Source organism: Manis javanica, chromosome 15 (assembly GCF_040802235.1).
Source record: "Manis javanica isolate MJ-LG chromosome 15, MJ_LKY, whole genome shotgun sequence".
In the NCBI taxonomy this organism is placed as follows: Eukaryota; Metazoa; Chordata; class Mammalia; order Pholidota; family Manidae; genus Manis; species Manis javanica.
The window spans coordinates 33,604,367-33,619,846 of record NC_133170.1 but is presented as its reverse complement, the minus strand read 5'-3'; the positions used below and the strand labels follow the sequence as shown (position 1 = coordinate 33,619,846).

Sequence of the window (15,480 nt, the reverse complement as noted above, 5' to 3'; positions counted from 1 at the left end):
ACTTACTGCTGCTGATCTTGTCCCTTTTGCTCCTCCTGCCCAGTGCCGGCTCACACCTTCTAGAACAGATGGCATGGAGAGGGTCAAGAGTGGTGATGGCACAAAGAAGGTCTCAAAACATTTTCCTTTCAGAAAACAGAACTGTCAGTGCTCCCTCATTCTGTTTATAAGTAGCCATTTATTTAGCCTGAGTATAACCTTTGTTGCGGGAATTATGGGCTACTAGATAAAAATAACAATACTCCCATTTATTGGGTCCTGCTTTGTGCCCGGCACTGCTCAATATTTTACATTCATTACCTCAATCTCTGCGAAACTTCATGTTACTTTCCTTTTACAGGTGGGGAAACTGTTGAGACCCTGGGCCTGCTGGGTCATTTGGGGTGGGCAGCAGACCCGTGTTGTTGGGTGTCTGCTTCTGATGTGAACTTTCTCACGTTTGCTTTGGGCGATGACCACACGGCAGAGCTCAGCTCATGTCTGACTCTCTTCATTTCTCGATTGCATAGGTGTTCTTAACTTGTGTTTCCTGAAGAAACAGGTTGTTAGCAAAGAGATGAAGTCAGAGAAGGTGAAACACAGGACTGGGGCTGCCGCAGTGCCCCTCAGTGCTGGTGCTGTGAAGAGCCACAAGGGCCCATTGCTGCTGGCTGCTCTTGCTTGCGTATCATCCCTGCCCAGGCTGACCACTGCGCTGTTAGACTCCAGTCTTGGGTGGATGTGAGAAGCCGCCTCTGGACATCCACCCGGCTCTCCCCACCCTCCCACAGCCACTCAGGCCAAGGCTACTGCTTCTCCCAGGGCTGGCCCTTCCAGCATGGGACTTCCAGGCTGCCACAGGGTTGCTTGATGGAGTTCTGTTCCCCATAACACCTCCCTAGAAAGTTTCCACTATAGGTCAGGCTCTGGCTACAGAGACCCAGTCCGTGCCTGAAGGAAGCTCTTGGTGGAGGAGAGCCATGTCAATAATGTCCTTGCACAGAGCCTGGTAAGGACAAAGTGTTGCCATGTGACTGAGGAGAGCCACGGGGTGGTGGGGCTAGAGACAGAGGGGCTGGCTCCCCTTCCCCAGCATCCTGCTAAGTGTCATTTTGATGCTGAATAGGATGGAAGGCAGAGAAGAGCTGAGGATGGGATAATGCATGAGAAAGATGTCTTCCTTACATACTCTGAGCTTGCTTCCTAGGTACCCAGAGCAGGTTATCTGAGGGCCGTGAGAGGTAAGAAGCCAGTAATGGTACAGGTGCTGGGAAGCAGAGGTGACAAGGAATCTCCTTGCCAGATGGTCTGATGTGGTCAGCTCATTGCCTCCAAAGCGAGGGCCTCGTTGGCCCCACATGCAGACAACAGTGCCCTGAGCAGCCCTTGTTGCAGAAAGACTAAACTTTGGAGACTTTGGTCCTTGTTTCTGAGGCAAAGCCCAAAAAAATCTCTGTAATCTAAAGTGCATTTTTCTCTTTAAGTTTCCTCTTAACGACATTCCACAATGTGCCTCCTTGTATATCTGCCTCTAAGATATATTCAGACAGGTCACACCTCTGATTGTAGGCCAGGCAGACGAGCTCTCTTATATTCCTTTATAAGATCCAGAGATTTGCACGTGTACTGGTATATTCATGGTGCAGTGGCTAGGGGGAATATTAAACTTGACTCTATTTTCATACTCTTGGAGTGTAATTCTTATTCTTTGTTTTGTTTCTCTTTTTCTATTTTTAAAACTAATTCTCCCTCTTACCCCTCAAATAACCACCCACCTATTCAAAGAGCTAGAGATCGGGTGTTCTCATAACCGGTTGTGAGTCAGTGATGACCTTTTGCTCTTGTTGTAAATAGAAACATAAGCCCTATTCCTGTGTGGACTTTGTAGGCTGTCTCTCCAGAACACTGTCCTCCACAGCCAAGGAATGTGAAGGCTTCTGAGTCAGCAGTCAGCTGCTGCGGGACAAAACATGCAGGAAATTGTCTGCTGGCAGAAATGGCACTGATGCCCTGGAAACCTGGCATCACCTCCTTTTCCTCTGCTCTCCTCAGGCTCCTTACACCCCTTACCCCTTCCTTCCATACCTTGGCTTTTCATTCCTCAGGATTTCTGGCACCTTCCGGCTGGGTTTCCCGGTCTGTCAGTTCCTGTGATTATGAATGTTCATTCTCTCAGGGTACTGGGATGTGTGGTACCGGGGTGGTCCAGGAAAAGACAGGAGGAGCATGATCTGAGTTTGATCTTCAGAAATGAGGCCAGTAACAGGAATGGCCCTTCTGCAATTCTTCCTGGCTGCTCTCAGAGTCGTCAGAGTGCCGGGTAAGTCCCCTTGCTAAATGAGACAGTCTTGTCCGGCAAAGCTACGGAATAATGCTTCAGCTCTCTAGAGTGCCTCCCTGCTGTAGTCATCTGGCTTGCAAAGTAGGAAAAGTGAGGCAGCCCAAGGGGATTGATCTTGTATAGTCTTACCTTAGGTGCCTGTCGCATTGTTCCAGGAACCAACTCACCTCTTCTTATCTGTTGTCATTTGTGACCTGCAGGCCAACATCCCTTAGACTGGGCACTTAACACTCACCTGCCACTTGGAAGTAGGTATTCTGCAGCTGTCTGGGAGCTGGGGCTGAAACCTGTTAATTTGAAATGTTTTATGTCAGCAGAAGGATTGGGGACCAGTAGTCATTAATGAAGGTATTCCTCTATGGTGGGGTTTGATTTGGAAATTCTCTGTAGTGATCAGCAGCTCTTTCGAGTGGATATTGTTTCCAAGAGTGGGCTACAGCCCACCAAGGGGGTGTTTGCCTATGAAGTAGAATTCTTCTTGGAAGTTGAATGCCCGAGACTCTTTTAGGGAGGTGTGAGCACACAGCAGGCATCATGACAGGGGAAAGGCTTTTAGAAATATATGTTGTAGGATCTTTAATGTGTTGGTTTCAGCAAAAACACCATGGTACCAAGTGCTCCTAATCCTAGAAGGAGCGGAAGGTGGCAGCTGTTTCGGAACAAAGAGAAATCATTTTCTCCCTTGACATAAGACAGAGTGATCTGACCAGTGCATTCAGAGCTCTCTGAGCACGGCCAGTCCGGTGGAGCTCTGGTTGAGCACAGGTGGGGGTGCAGGGTCAGGACCGCACAGTGCCATGGGCCCACTGGAGCCATGGATGAAGCTGTGGAGAGGGGGCAGGGGACAGAGGCCCTGGTGGAGCCGACACTCTGGGCCTTTGTCTCAACTGATTGGTGGTTACCTGTCACCCTTTCTTCTGCCTGTTTTTTTCTCCCTTTACAAGCCATCTTTTGACTACCATTTCTAAGATAAGCCTTGGCTTGTAAGAAAAAGAATGGGCTCTATTTAGGAACTTTAAAATAATTCTTTTGCTGCTTACTGCTACCTAGAATAAACTTTTGTTTAGGGGAACCTTAAGGAAGATTAGTTCAGTTAGGTCCATTTCTTGCTGGACTCTTAGCCATTTAGATATTGGGACAAGCTGTTTTTTAGCATGTAGTTTTTACATTCAGAGCCAGAAAGGGTTGTTGAGTAACTGATATTTGAGATGAGAAGCTGAATCAGTGTATTCCTGGTAAAGAATTATAATCTCTGAGTTGGCCTCCACAGTACATGAAGAGAGTGTTATGTCTGTTGACACAGGAAACATTGGGGGAAATGGAAGTTCCTTATATTACATTATTACTTTTCTCGTGAAAGTTAAGGCACATCTCCCTTAAGATGTAGTTTGACCTTGTAATCCCATGCTGAGGTACGGAGAGAAGCAGGATGTTGTTTGCTTCACAAAGGGGCCTACCCAATATAGCGGCTTCAGGATAGAGCACAGGTGTAACATCTCTGACAACAAATGGTGTATTTTTTCCTTACATATATGTGCAACACTAACAATATTATACAGAGCAGGAATAGCAGTATAACTTCATTCTGGTACCCAGACCCAATTCCAATGTGTATAAGTGTGTGGGAGGGCGTCTTCCCACACATATGTACACCAAGCAATTCTTGAACACCAGCAGGGTATTGGAGAACTCAACTCAATTTCTGATGCTGTCTGCCCGGAGAGGCACCAGATTTCCCAGGGTTAGGGCTCCGTCGTACTCAACAGCCCTCCTCCCCTGCTCCAGGTGCTGGTCACAAGCCCCAGGCAATTACCTGTGCTTCTGACCTACCGGCTACAGATTGGAGGTTCCCACAACCTCCCCCTTAGGTTCAATTAATTTGCTAGAGTGGCTAACAGAACTCAGGAAAACACTTAACGTTTACCAGTTTAATCAAGGATACCCTAAAGGATACAAGTTCACAGCCAGATGAAAAGAGGCAGAGGGCAGGGTCCCAAATACAGGAGCTTCTGTCCTCGTGGAGCTGGGGCCCCGGCTCCGGGGCATGTGGAGGGAGGTGTTCTAGTTCCCCAAGCGCAGAAGCTCCCTCTGACCAAGAAGCAGGATCCGGGCCAGCCGAGCCCGCAGAGAGAGTGAGCAAAGAGCAATTCTCACAGGTTTCGTGAGGGCTTCACTGCATAGTCATGATTGTCTAAATTATTGGCAATGGACTGATTCAGCCTCCAGCCCCTGCCCTTGGGTGGGAGTCCAAAAGTCTCTCATTAACATGAAAAAACACTCAGTTCACCTTTAAGACTGCAGTGCTCTCAGGAACTGGATGAAGACCAAATATATCTGGGAAAGATATAGTTGGCTTTATGAGTGACCAAATAAGTATTTCTATGACTCACTATGTCACAGCGGGCCTCTTCCACGTCAGTCTGGAGCCCGGGGCCTGGCCCGAGGACTGTTCCAACAGCACACGCCATTCCGTGGTTCCCACTTCCCTTGGGTCAGCTCACTAAATCATGGTCATGCTAGCTTGTGAGCCTGTCTTAGACATGGTGCAGCAGCAGCCTGCCGTCTCCCCCGTCTCCAGGGCACGACCTCTTTGAAGCAGAGCTCCAGTGCAGTCCTATTTGTCACACTAGGGGAGCACTGGTGGTGTGCCCAAGGTGGACTGTTCTGACTGGCACCAGGGATGCATCTGAGCCTGTGACTGTGAGGATTTTCTCAGCTGCAACTCAGAGGATCTCAGAATTTTAGAGGCCAAGCAGTCTAGCTGCCTCATGTCACTCAGAGAAAATGGAGGCCCAGTGAGGTGGTGAGAGATGAAGGGTCACGCAGCCAGCTTCTGGCGCAGGAGGGTTCAGCCCTGCTGGTTCTCATCTCTGCTCTTCCTAAGGTTAGCTGGGCTCTTGGCAGTCTCCTACCTCCCAGTAACAGTGCCGTAGCAATGGCAAATACATTGAGAGACAACGGCACAGATGCGCAGGGGTGAGTGGCCGCCAGAGCACACACAGCACCATCCCCCTCTCATCACATCTGATGGCCGTGGTGGGGGTGGGAGGCTTGAGAGGTGGGAGACAGAGGTGTCATCATTATCATTGTCAGGTATGTTTGTGGGCAGAATGGAATGGCTATAAAACCTTCCCCCTGCTGGGTTCCTTGCACAGTGACAGCACTTTTTTTTTTTAAATTTTTTATTAAGGTATTATTGATATACACTCTTATGAAGGTTTCACATGAAAAAACAATGTGGTTACTACATTTACCCATATTATCAAGTCCCCCCCATACCCCAATGCAGTCACTGTCCATCTGTGTAGTAAGAGGCCACAGATTCACTGTTTGCCTTATCTGGGCTACACTCTTCCCCGTGATCTCCCCCTACACCATGTGTACTAAACATAATACCCCTCAATCCCTTTCTCCCTCCCTCCCCACCCGCTTTCCCCCACCCATCCCCTTTGGTAACCACTAGTCCCTTGGAGTCTATGAGTCTGCTGCTATTTTGTTCCTTCAGTTTTGCTTTGTTGTTATACTCCACATATGAGTGAAATCATTTGGTACTTGTCTTTCTCCGCCTGGCTTATTTCACTGAGCATAATACCCTCTAGCTCCATCCATGTTGTTGCAAATGGTAGGATTTGTTTCTTTCTTATGGCTGAGTAGTATTCCATTATGTATATATACCACCTCTTCTTTATCCATTCATCTACTGATGGATGCTTAGGTTGCTTCCATTTCTTCGCTATTGTAAATAGTGCTGCAATAAACATATGGGTGCATATGTCTTTTTGAGTCTGAGAACTTGTATTCTTTGGGTAAATTCCAAGGAGTGGGATTCCCGGGTCAAATGGTATTTCTATTTTTAGTTTTTGAGGAACCTCCATACTGCTTTCCACAATGGTTGAACTAGTTTACATTCCCACCAGCAGTGTAGGAGGGTTCCCCTTTCTCCACATCCTCACCAGCATTTGTTGTTCTTAGTCTTTTCCATGCTGGCCATCCTAACTGGTGTGAGGTGATATCTCATTGTGGTTTTGATTTGCATTTCCCTGATGGTTAGTGATGATGAGCATCTTTTCATGTGTCTGTTGGCCATCTGAATTTCTTCTTTAGAGAACTGTCTCTTCGTATCCTCAGTGGCAGCACTTTTTCAATCCTTAGATCCCTGTTGACTTTGACACTTTCTGAACTTTGTGCTGCCTACGCTGATATGAGCTGCCCCTTGGTTCTCTTCAGACTCTGCACTCTGCCCACAGTCTTGTTAGAGAGCTCGTTTTTCTCCACCAGCCCCTTCCAAACCGGTGGATCCCAACCCTGCTCTTCTGGGCACTCCAACTGCACGATCCCACCACTTTCCCCACCTCACCTCCCCGCCATGTGCTCATGACTCCCCAGTGCTCCCCTGAACTTCAGCTTCATGCCCGACTGCCAAGCGAGCTCTTCCATGAAGATAGCTCAAATGTGACAGGTCCAAAAGGGAACCAGTCCCCATCCCCAAAACAAGGCCTTCTGTTTTTAATCCATTGGCTTGGTGTCACCACTTACTCAGTGGCCTAAGCTGGAAACCTGGGTGGGTGTCCTTGACTCTTCTGCAAGAGTCACTCATGCCTTCCTGTTTTACTTCTTTCTCATGTCCTACACTTCTTCCCTGCTGGGCTCATGCTTGTTCTGAAAGTCTCAGCTATCGGGCCTCAGAGATTCATCTTCAACAGGCCCTTCTCCCTCTTACTCAGGTACTCTTCCTCCCATTCCCAAAGCCTCCAAGTCTCTCTGGTGACACTCGGCGAGCACGTGAGCAGAGTGCCTAGTGCACGCACACTCTGCTTGAGTCTGTCTTCCCCGCTAGACTGTGAGATCATGAGAGCAAACGCGTTTACCCATCTTTCCATCCTCAGTGTCTCGGTGCCTGGAGCACAGACAGTGTGTAGTGTACATTTGTTGCACTGACGACTGACACACTTAGCTCCCCTTTGGTAGCGTTATGTCTCCTAAAAAATGTTTTTAGCAACCATGGATTTGCTAACCACTCCTTTTTCTTTCTTCTGCTAGATTAATGTGACAGTGTTAGGATCGTCAGCCATCCCACTGCCCCGCTGCCAGGGTACTGAGAGTGGGGAAGCATGGAGGAGAGTAAGGAGACGGTGAACCGAGCTCATGTCCTCTTTGACCGGTTTGTACAGGCCACTACCTGCAAGGGAACCCTCAGGGCCTTCCGGGAGCTCTGCGACCACCTGGAGCTGAAGCCCAAGGACTACCACTCCTTTTATCACAAGCTCAAATCCAAGCTTAGCTACTGGAAAGCCAAAGCACTCTGGGCAAAGTTGGACAAACGGGGCAGCCACAAAGACTACAGAAAGGGCAGAGCATGCACCAACACCAAGGTAGGGGTCTGGCTGCCCTGGGGTCTGGGGTCACTCACCTGAGGGTTCCACCAGAAAAGAGAAGATATTGAGTGAGGTAGGTGGGGTGAGAACTAGGCAGTCTAGCCATGCTCTATAAAGGAAGTCAGGCATGTAGCTTGTTGAAATTTTGTGGGCCATTACCTACATTCACTGTACTGTTCACATGCCAGACCCTACTCTTATTTCACGTATTCATCTATTGAACATTCAGGGTTTCAACTTTTTAAGAATAACCCTGAGGTCAAGTGGGGTAGAAACTTTTCTTACTTTGCTGAGTCTCTATTTTGCATCTCCCACTCTTAGGGGATGCAGGTCACTCAGCAGAGCAGCAGCCAAGCCCTGCTAGCATCCTGTCTGAGCACGGCTTTGTGGTGCTTGGCACATAACCTTTACAGAGTCACTCCACACTCAGCAGCTGATAACGTATGGGTAGTACTTGCCAACTTGGGGATTGGCCACAGGCTTCAGACCTCTTTTCAAAGGTCTGTCTTGATAAGCAACGGCCTTCTGAACCAAACTATTTCTTTTTCTTTCTTCACCATGTAGAGAAATAGAGTTTCCATGAAATAAGCAGGCCTGGGTGAAGATGGGAGCTGTTCGTCAGCTGTGTTCAAGTCGAGGAAGTGGGGCAGGGTTGGTGCATTGCTACTGAGCTTTTTATGTGAGAGGGGTTTGAAAAGAGCTAGCAGGGAAACGAGGTTGCAAATGACTCCATGACTATGTCATTAATGTCCTTTCATGAGCTTTAATTTGCTCTGTGTGGATACCTGGATACGCACCCTGGTAGACATGCATTTGGGTAGACAGAGAACAGCAAAATTCAAGAAATTCAAAGGTATAACTTTATGAGTAAGTTCTGGAATCTTATTAAGAATAAAAGGAATTCAAAGCCAAAAGATCTTGTATTTCTTCTGCATATGCAGTGCAAACTAGTTAAGGTAAGTGTCCAGTCTCACCCTCAGCATGTCTCTAGAATATGGATCTTTAAGACCATTTCCCTGGACTTACAGTCTAAAGATGGTGATTTTAGAATTCTTTTCAGCACATAAAACTTTGGCTCTTGAAAGTTGCCTCCTGGGAATCATTTGAGTGGTAGACACGTTCCAGGACTCTAAGACTGCCTGAACTATGTACTTAACAATCTGTGTCACCTTTGACAGAAATCTGCTTGACTTAGAAACTTTCCAAAATGTCCTCTCGACTGGTGAAAGGTGAAGATGAGATTTTCAAATCATTTGTTAGAATGATGACCCATTTAAATAATGTTGCAGACCTACAAGGTGAACATGTGCTCGGTTCATGTCCAGCACTGGAAGCTAAGACGCTTCTCTATTCAGAGTATCACCAGCTTTCAGGCCACTGCAATTGCTCTGTTTTGACCCAAATGGATTTGAAGGTTTCTTAGTAGTAAGGCAGTCCATTTTTGGGTGTTTGGGAATGATGGTTATGAGACCATGGAGCTTTTGTAGAAACAGGAGCCTTCTCAGGAGGTGCTGCCTGCCCTGAGAGCAGTGTGTTTTACAGTGTCTCATCATCGGAGCTGGCCCCTGTGGTCTCCGCACAGCCATCGACTTGTCCCTACTCGGAGCCAAGGTTGTCGTCGTTGAGAAACGAGACGCCTTCTCCCGCAACAACGTCTTGCATCTCTGGCCGTTCACCATCCATGATCTGCGAGGTCTGGGTGCCAAGAAATTCTATGGCAAGTTCTGTGCTGGAGCCATTGACCATATCAGTAAGTAAAACCAGTGCTCCTGTAAATCCCACCCCTGCCCACTACCCACTTGTTCAGTAGAAAGAGACAGGCAGATTACCTGAGGAATTTATACTCCAGCCCATTTTGTTCTGATATCAATAGTTTCTATTGTATAGAAAACATGCTTGGAGTCAAAATACAGTCCTTGTAACCTCTAAGACTCACCTACATGTATCCCCTCTGACAGGAGTCTAGCTTAAGGATTTGTAAGGTAGGTATTAAATAGTGGCTGGACCAGGCATTGGGGCAGAAACACTGCCAGTTTGGGCCTTGACCCTCTGGTGGTTCTTAGTCCACTGGACCAAGCACAGGACTGTGGCTGGCTGTGATGTGATATGATGGACACTCTACTAAAGCAGGAACAAAATACTTAGGGACACAGTCCTGCAGAAACCACAGTCACAGAAGAAGCAGGCTCTTTGTTTGGCCATGGATGGCCAGTTGAAGATGGGATTCCTTCGATCAGGTGATTCTCGTAAGCTCTACAGTTTGGATGGCTCTTCCTATTCCCTGGTTGTCTCCAAGCTCAGCTTGGGCCTCTGCTTTTCTGAGACCCTATACAGTAAAGTTAATGCAGATGGGGATTTTGTTTCCATGACTTTAAGTGGCCTGTCTGAAAAGTGATCCAGAACAGACAGTTTCTACAATATGAGGCTGAAGTCTTGTTTATTGATCACCATTGATGATTCCAGGAAAGCCCTATCAAGGAACTTCCATTCTGAGCTCCTCCAGATGTGTATGTCCTTTAAATATATTCAACTATTGAAGCTTTTACTGTTTGAAGTAGTTTTGCCAATTTATCAAACACTGGTTTGATAAACTACAGCTGCCATGTTCCTCTGGCAGAGGAAGTGCTGCCTGTCTGTCAAGCTGTAATATGTAAAGCCTCTTGGAATCCAGTTGTCTACAAATATTAAGTGTGTACTAGCATGGGATGAATGAACCTCCAGGAGTGTGGCTCACAGGGTGGTAGTTGTGGTAACCTGGGGAAAATAGCCAAGATGACCGGATGTGCTCCTACCAGATCAGTCACTGACTGCAGGTAAGGTCGTCTCAGGAGAGGACCGAGCGTCACTAAGTCAATGGATTTGTCTGCATTATGTGTGCTAGGATTTGTTTTGGAGCTGAGAGGGTCCTACATCAGGAACTAGGTTTTTATGTCAGTATACTTGGTCTGCTGCCGGGTCTGGCATCTGGTAGCTACTCACTAGACAGCAAATGAACACATAAATCTCACAATGGTGATAAGCAAGACTTTCAGTCATTTTGGGTCTTACTGCTCTTTGCTTATTGTAGACCAGTGGTGCATGGAGACATGTTAAGAGACTGAGGTTGGAGCGAGGCTCCCCTTCTCCACTTGGAAGAGAATGTGAGGATTAGCGAGGTAAAGGATGAGAGAGATGCTGTGAGCTCTTAGAGAGTAGTGCAACCCCTTTGTATCAGACTGGAAAGTGCATGTGGGCACACATCTTGCTTCATGTGGGAAGTGCTATGTCCCATCAGGATTGTAGATTCTGCTAAATAATTGTGGCTCTGATGGAATCAGGGAAGATGGGAAAGAGAGTCTCCTGTTGGCCAGACTCACGTTGTCTCAGAGTTTAGTAGTTTGGAACACCAAACCCAAGAGGTGGCAGTGGCCTTGTGTATCTCTTTAGAACATCTCTGGACTAAATCGCATTTACCCTTAAAAAAGAAAGAAGCTATGGAGCATGGCTTGGAAATGTCTCCTGCTACAGGAGGCTTTGAGGATCCAGATAAGCTTTGTGTACGGACAGGTGGAGCTGAGCCGTGACCACTGTTATCTTCTTGTTCACCCAGGTATCCGTCAGCTTCAGTTGATACTCCTAAAAGTAGCCTTGATCCTAGGCATTGAAATCCATGTCAATGTGGAATTCCAAGGACTTGTACAGCCTCCTGAGGACCAAGAAAATGAACGTGAGTTGGATTAACAGATGAAGGAGGAATGGAGGTCATCAGATGGGTGGTAAAAGATGAGCCCGGTCTGGTGGGAAGAGCTGCAGGACCCATGGTGGTTTTTCAGAACTGGCTATAAGGGGCTTCTCCGTTTGTACAGCCTGGGTCTTTTGAGGAACTTCTGACTTGAGGAAGAAGCTCTGACATAATATCAGACATTGCAGCTGCTTGTGTTCGTTACAGAAAACCATCTGGTGGGGACATTTTTTTGTGAGCCTTCCTCAGGCTGATTTCATCCTGTGGTTTATACCCCCAAGCTTTTACTACTAGGGTTTTGAGCTTGGGGTTTTGTGAAGTCTGCCTGCCTGGGTATTTGGAGATGTCTTAGATGTATGCGTGTGGTCTGGGTGACCGCTCTCATTTTGACTTTGGTCCACAGGGATAGGTTGGCGGGCACTGGTGCACCCCAAAACCCATCCTGTGTCAGAATATGAATTTGAAGTGATCATCGGAGGAGATGGGCGCCGGAACACCTTGGCAGGTACTGGTCCACGGCCGTCTGTCTGGTTCATGGCAGGATGGAGTGCAGCCCTTTCACAGCGCTGGGGTGCAGGTTTGTCAGGCTCCTCAGGACCCGCGTGTGTGTGCCATCGATTCTGCCCAGATGCCAGGCCCCCGCCTCCCCCAGCCCACCAGTCCCAGGTTACTTCTTCAGGGTACTCTTGTTAGGGTACTAGAAGGTGGGCTGTATTCAAGCAGTTGGCACTGCAGGATTAAATTTAAGTTTAATAAGCAGATGGTTTCTTTTTTTCTTTTTAACTGGAATCCCTAATACTGGATAATATTCTTGTCAGTCAGATTTCAAATTGTCTCTTGGTATGTAGGAAAATGGCTTCTTTCTTGGATTGCTATTCTTTGGTAGGTAATAACACCTTATTTTTATTTTTACTTTTTACTTTTTTTATTTTTTATATTTATTTATTTTTTTGGATCATCAATCTACAATTACATGAGCAACATTATGTTTACTAGACTCCCCCATCACCAAGTCTCCCCTACATGCCCCATTACAGTCACTGTGCATCAGCATAATAAGATGCTATAGAATCACTACTTGTCTTCTCTGTGTTAGCCCTCCCTATGCCCCCCCCTGCCCACATTATGTCTGCTAATTGTAATACCCCCTTTTTTTCCCTTATCCCTCCCTTCCCACCCATTCTCCCCAGTCCCTTTCCCTTTGGTAACTGTTAGTCCATTCTTGGATTCTGTGAGTCTGCTACTGTTTTGTTCCTTCAGTTTTTTTCTTTGTTTTTATGCTCCACATATGAGTGAAATCATTTGGTAACTTGTCTTTCTCCACCTGGCTTATTTCACTGAGCATAATACCCTCTAGCTCCATCCATGTTGTTGGAAATGGTAGGATTTGTTTTCTTCTTAAGGCTGAATAATATTCCATTGTGTATATGTACCATGTCTTCTTTATCCATTCATCTACTGATGGACACTTAAGTTGCTTTCATTTCTTGGCCATTGTACATAGTGCTGTGATAAACATAGGGGTCTATGTCTTTTTCAACCTGGGCTGCTGCATTCTTAGGGTAAATTCCTAGAAGTGAAATTCCTGGGTCAAATGGTATTTCTATTTTGAGCATTTTGAGGAACCTCCATACTGCTTTCCACAATGGTTGAACTAATTTACATTCCCACCAGCAGTGTAGGACGATTCCCCTTTTCTCCACATCCTCGCCAACATTTGTTGTTGTTTGTCTATTGGGTGGTGGCCATCCTTACTGGTGTGAGGTGGTATCTCGTTGTGCATTTAATTTGCATTTCTCTGATGATTAGTGATGAAAGCATCATTTCATATGCATGTTGGCCATTTGAATTTCTTCTTTGGAGAAGTGTCTGTTCAGATCCTGTGCCCATTTTTTTTTTTTAATGGAACACTTCACAAATTTGCATGTCCTCCTTGCGCAGGGGCCATGCTAATCTTCTCTGTATTATTCCAATTTTAGTATATGTGCTGCCAAAGCAAGCGCTGTGCCCATTTTTTAATTGGATTATTTGCTTTTTGTTTGTTGAGGTGTGTGAGCTCTTTATATATTTTGGATGTCAACCCTTTATCGTATATGTCATTTATGAATATATTCTCCCACACTGTAGTATGTCTTTTTGTTCTATTGATAGTGTCCTTTGCTGTACAAAAGCTTTTCAGCTTGTTATAGTGACACTTGTTCATTTTTGCTTTTGTTTTCCTTGCCCAAGGAGATATGTTCATGAAGAAGTCGCTCATGTTTATGTCCAGGAGATTTTTGCCTATGTTTTTTCCTAGGAGTTTTATGATTTCATGGCTTAAATTCAGATCTTTGATCCATTTTGAATCTACTTTTGTGTATGGCATTAGAGAATGATCCAGTTTCATTCTCTTACATGTAACTGTCCAGTTTTACCAACACCAGCTGTTGAAGAGGCTGTCATTTCCCCTTTGTATGTCCATGGCTTCTTTATCATATATTAATTGACTGTATGTTTGGGTTAATGTCTGGAGTCTCCATTTTGTTCCACTGGTCTGTAGCTCTGTTCTTGTGCCAGTACAAAATTGTCTTGATTTCTGTGGCTTTGTAGTAGACCTTGAAGTTGGGGAGCAAGATCCCCCCCCACTTTATTCTTCCTTCTGAGGATTACTTTGGCTATTTGGGGTCTTAGGTGGTTCCATATGAATTTTTGAACTATTTGTTCCAGTTCGTTGAAGAATGCTATTGTTATTTTGATAGGGATTGCATCAAATCTGTATATTGCTTTGGGCAGGATGACCATTTTGACAATATTAATTCTTCCTAGCCAAGAGCATGGGATGAGATTCCATTTGCTAGTGTCCTCTTTAATTTCTCTTAAGAGTGTCTTGTAGTTTTCAGGGTATAGGTCTTTCACTTCCTTGGTTAGGTTTATTCCTAGGTGTTTTATTCTTTTTGATGTCATTGTGAATGGGATTATTTTCCTGATTTCTCTTTCTGCTAGCTCATCGTTAATATATAGGAAAGCAACAGAAATCTGTGTATTAATTTTGTATCCTGCAACTTTGCTGAATTCCAATATTAGTTCTGGTAGTTTTGGAGTAGAGTCTTTAGGGTTTTTCATGTGCAATATCATGTCATCTGCAAATAGTGACAGTTTGACTTCTTCCTTACCAATCTGGATGCCTTTTATTTCTTTGTTTTGTCTGATTGCCATGGCTAGGACCTCCAGTACTATGTTGAATAAAAGCTGTAAAAGTGGGCATCCTTTTCTTGTTCTCAATTTTAGAGGAAAAGTTTTCAGCTTCTCACTGTTAAGTATGATGTTGGCTGTGGGTTTGTCATATATGGCCTTTATTATGTTGAGGTACTTGACATCTATACCCATTTTCTTGAGAGTTTTTATCATGGATGGATGTTGAATTTTGTCTAATGCTTTTTCAGCATCTGTCGATATGATCATGTGGTTTTTGTCCTTCTTTTTGTAGATGTGGTGGATGATGTTGATGGATTTTCGAATGTTGTACCATCCTTGCATCCCTGAGATGAGTCCCACTTGATCATGGTGTATGATCCTTTTCATGTATTTTTGAATTCAGTTTTGCTAATATTTTGTTGAGTATTTTTGCAAGTATGTTCATCAGGGATATTGGTCTGTAATTTTCTTTTTTGTGGTGTCTTTGCCTGGTTTTGGTATTAAAGTGATGCTGGCTTTGTATAATGAGTTTGGAAGTATTCCCTCCTCTTCTAGTTTTTGGAAAACTTTAAAGAGAATGGATATTATGTCTTCTCTAAACGTCTGATAAAATTCAGCAGTGAATCCATCTGGACCAGAGGTTTCAGTTCATAACCGCTTCAATTTCGTTGCTGGTAATTGGTCTGTTTAGATTTTCTGTGTCTTTCTTGGTCAGTCTTGGAACATTGTATTTTCTAGGAAGTTATCCATTTCTTCTGTGTTATCCAGCTGTTAGCATATAGATTTTCATAGTATTCTTTTATAATTCTTTGTATTTCTCTGGGGTCCGTCATGAATTTTCCTTTCTCATTTCTGATTCTGTTGTGTATAGATTCTCTTTTTCTTTTTAT

General features: G+C 45.3%; 1 protein-coding gene and 1 non-coding gene across 34 annotated transcripts in view; one reads left to right on the top strand and one right to left on the bottom strand.

The window, feature by feature from the left end:
- The window catches only part of MICAL3 (microtubule associated monooxygenase, calponin and LIM domain containing 3), a 215,597-nt gene that overhangs the window by 81,748 nt on the left and 118,369 nt on the right, over positions 1 to 15,480 (top strand). For 25 of the 33 annotated variants that reach the window (XR_012125419.1, XR_012125418.1, XR_012125420.1 and 22 more), the window contains 4 exons: positions 7,361 to 7,692; positions 9,238 to 9,445; positions 11,285 to 11,401; positions 11,820 to 11,993. Coding sequence is in view for 29 of the 33 variants with exons in the window: in XM_073222424.1 (XP_073078525.1) it covers positions 7,432 to 7,692; positions 9,238 to 9,445; positions 11,285 to 11,401; positions 11,820 to 11,993 (760 nt within the window). In the remaining 4 variants the exon portion in view is untranslated. Of the gene's footprint in view, positions 1 to 1,908; positions 2,300 to 7,360; positions 7,693 to 9,237; positions 9,446 to 11,284; positions 11,402 to 11,819; positions 11,994 to 15,480 lie in introns of those variants that run through there. The other 8 variants (XM_073222428.1, XM_073222438.1, XM_073222441.1 and 5 more) reach the window with 4 other exon arrangements.
- On the bottom strand, positions 13,313 to 13,419 carry LOC118971783 (U6 spliceosomal RNA). Its single transcript, XR_005060438.1, has one exon. It is a non-coding gene; the product is annotated as a U6 spliceosomal RNA (small nuclear RNA).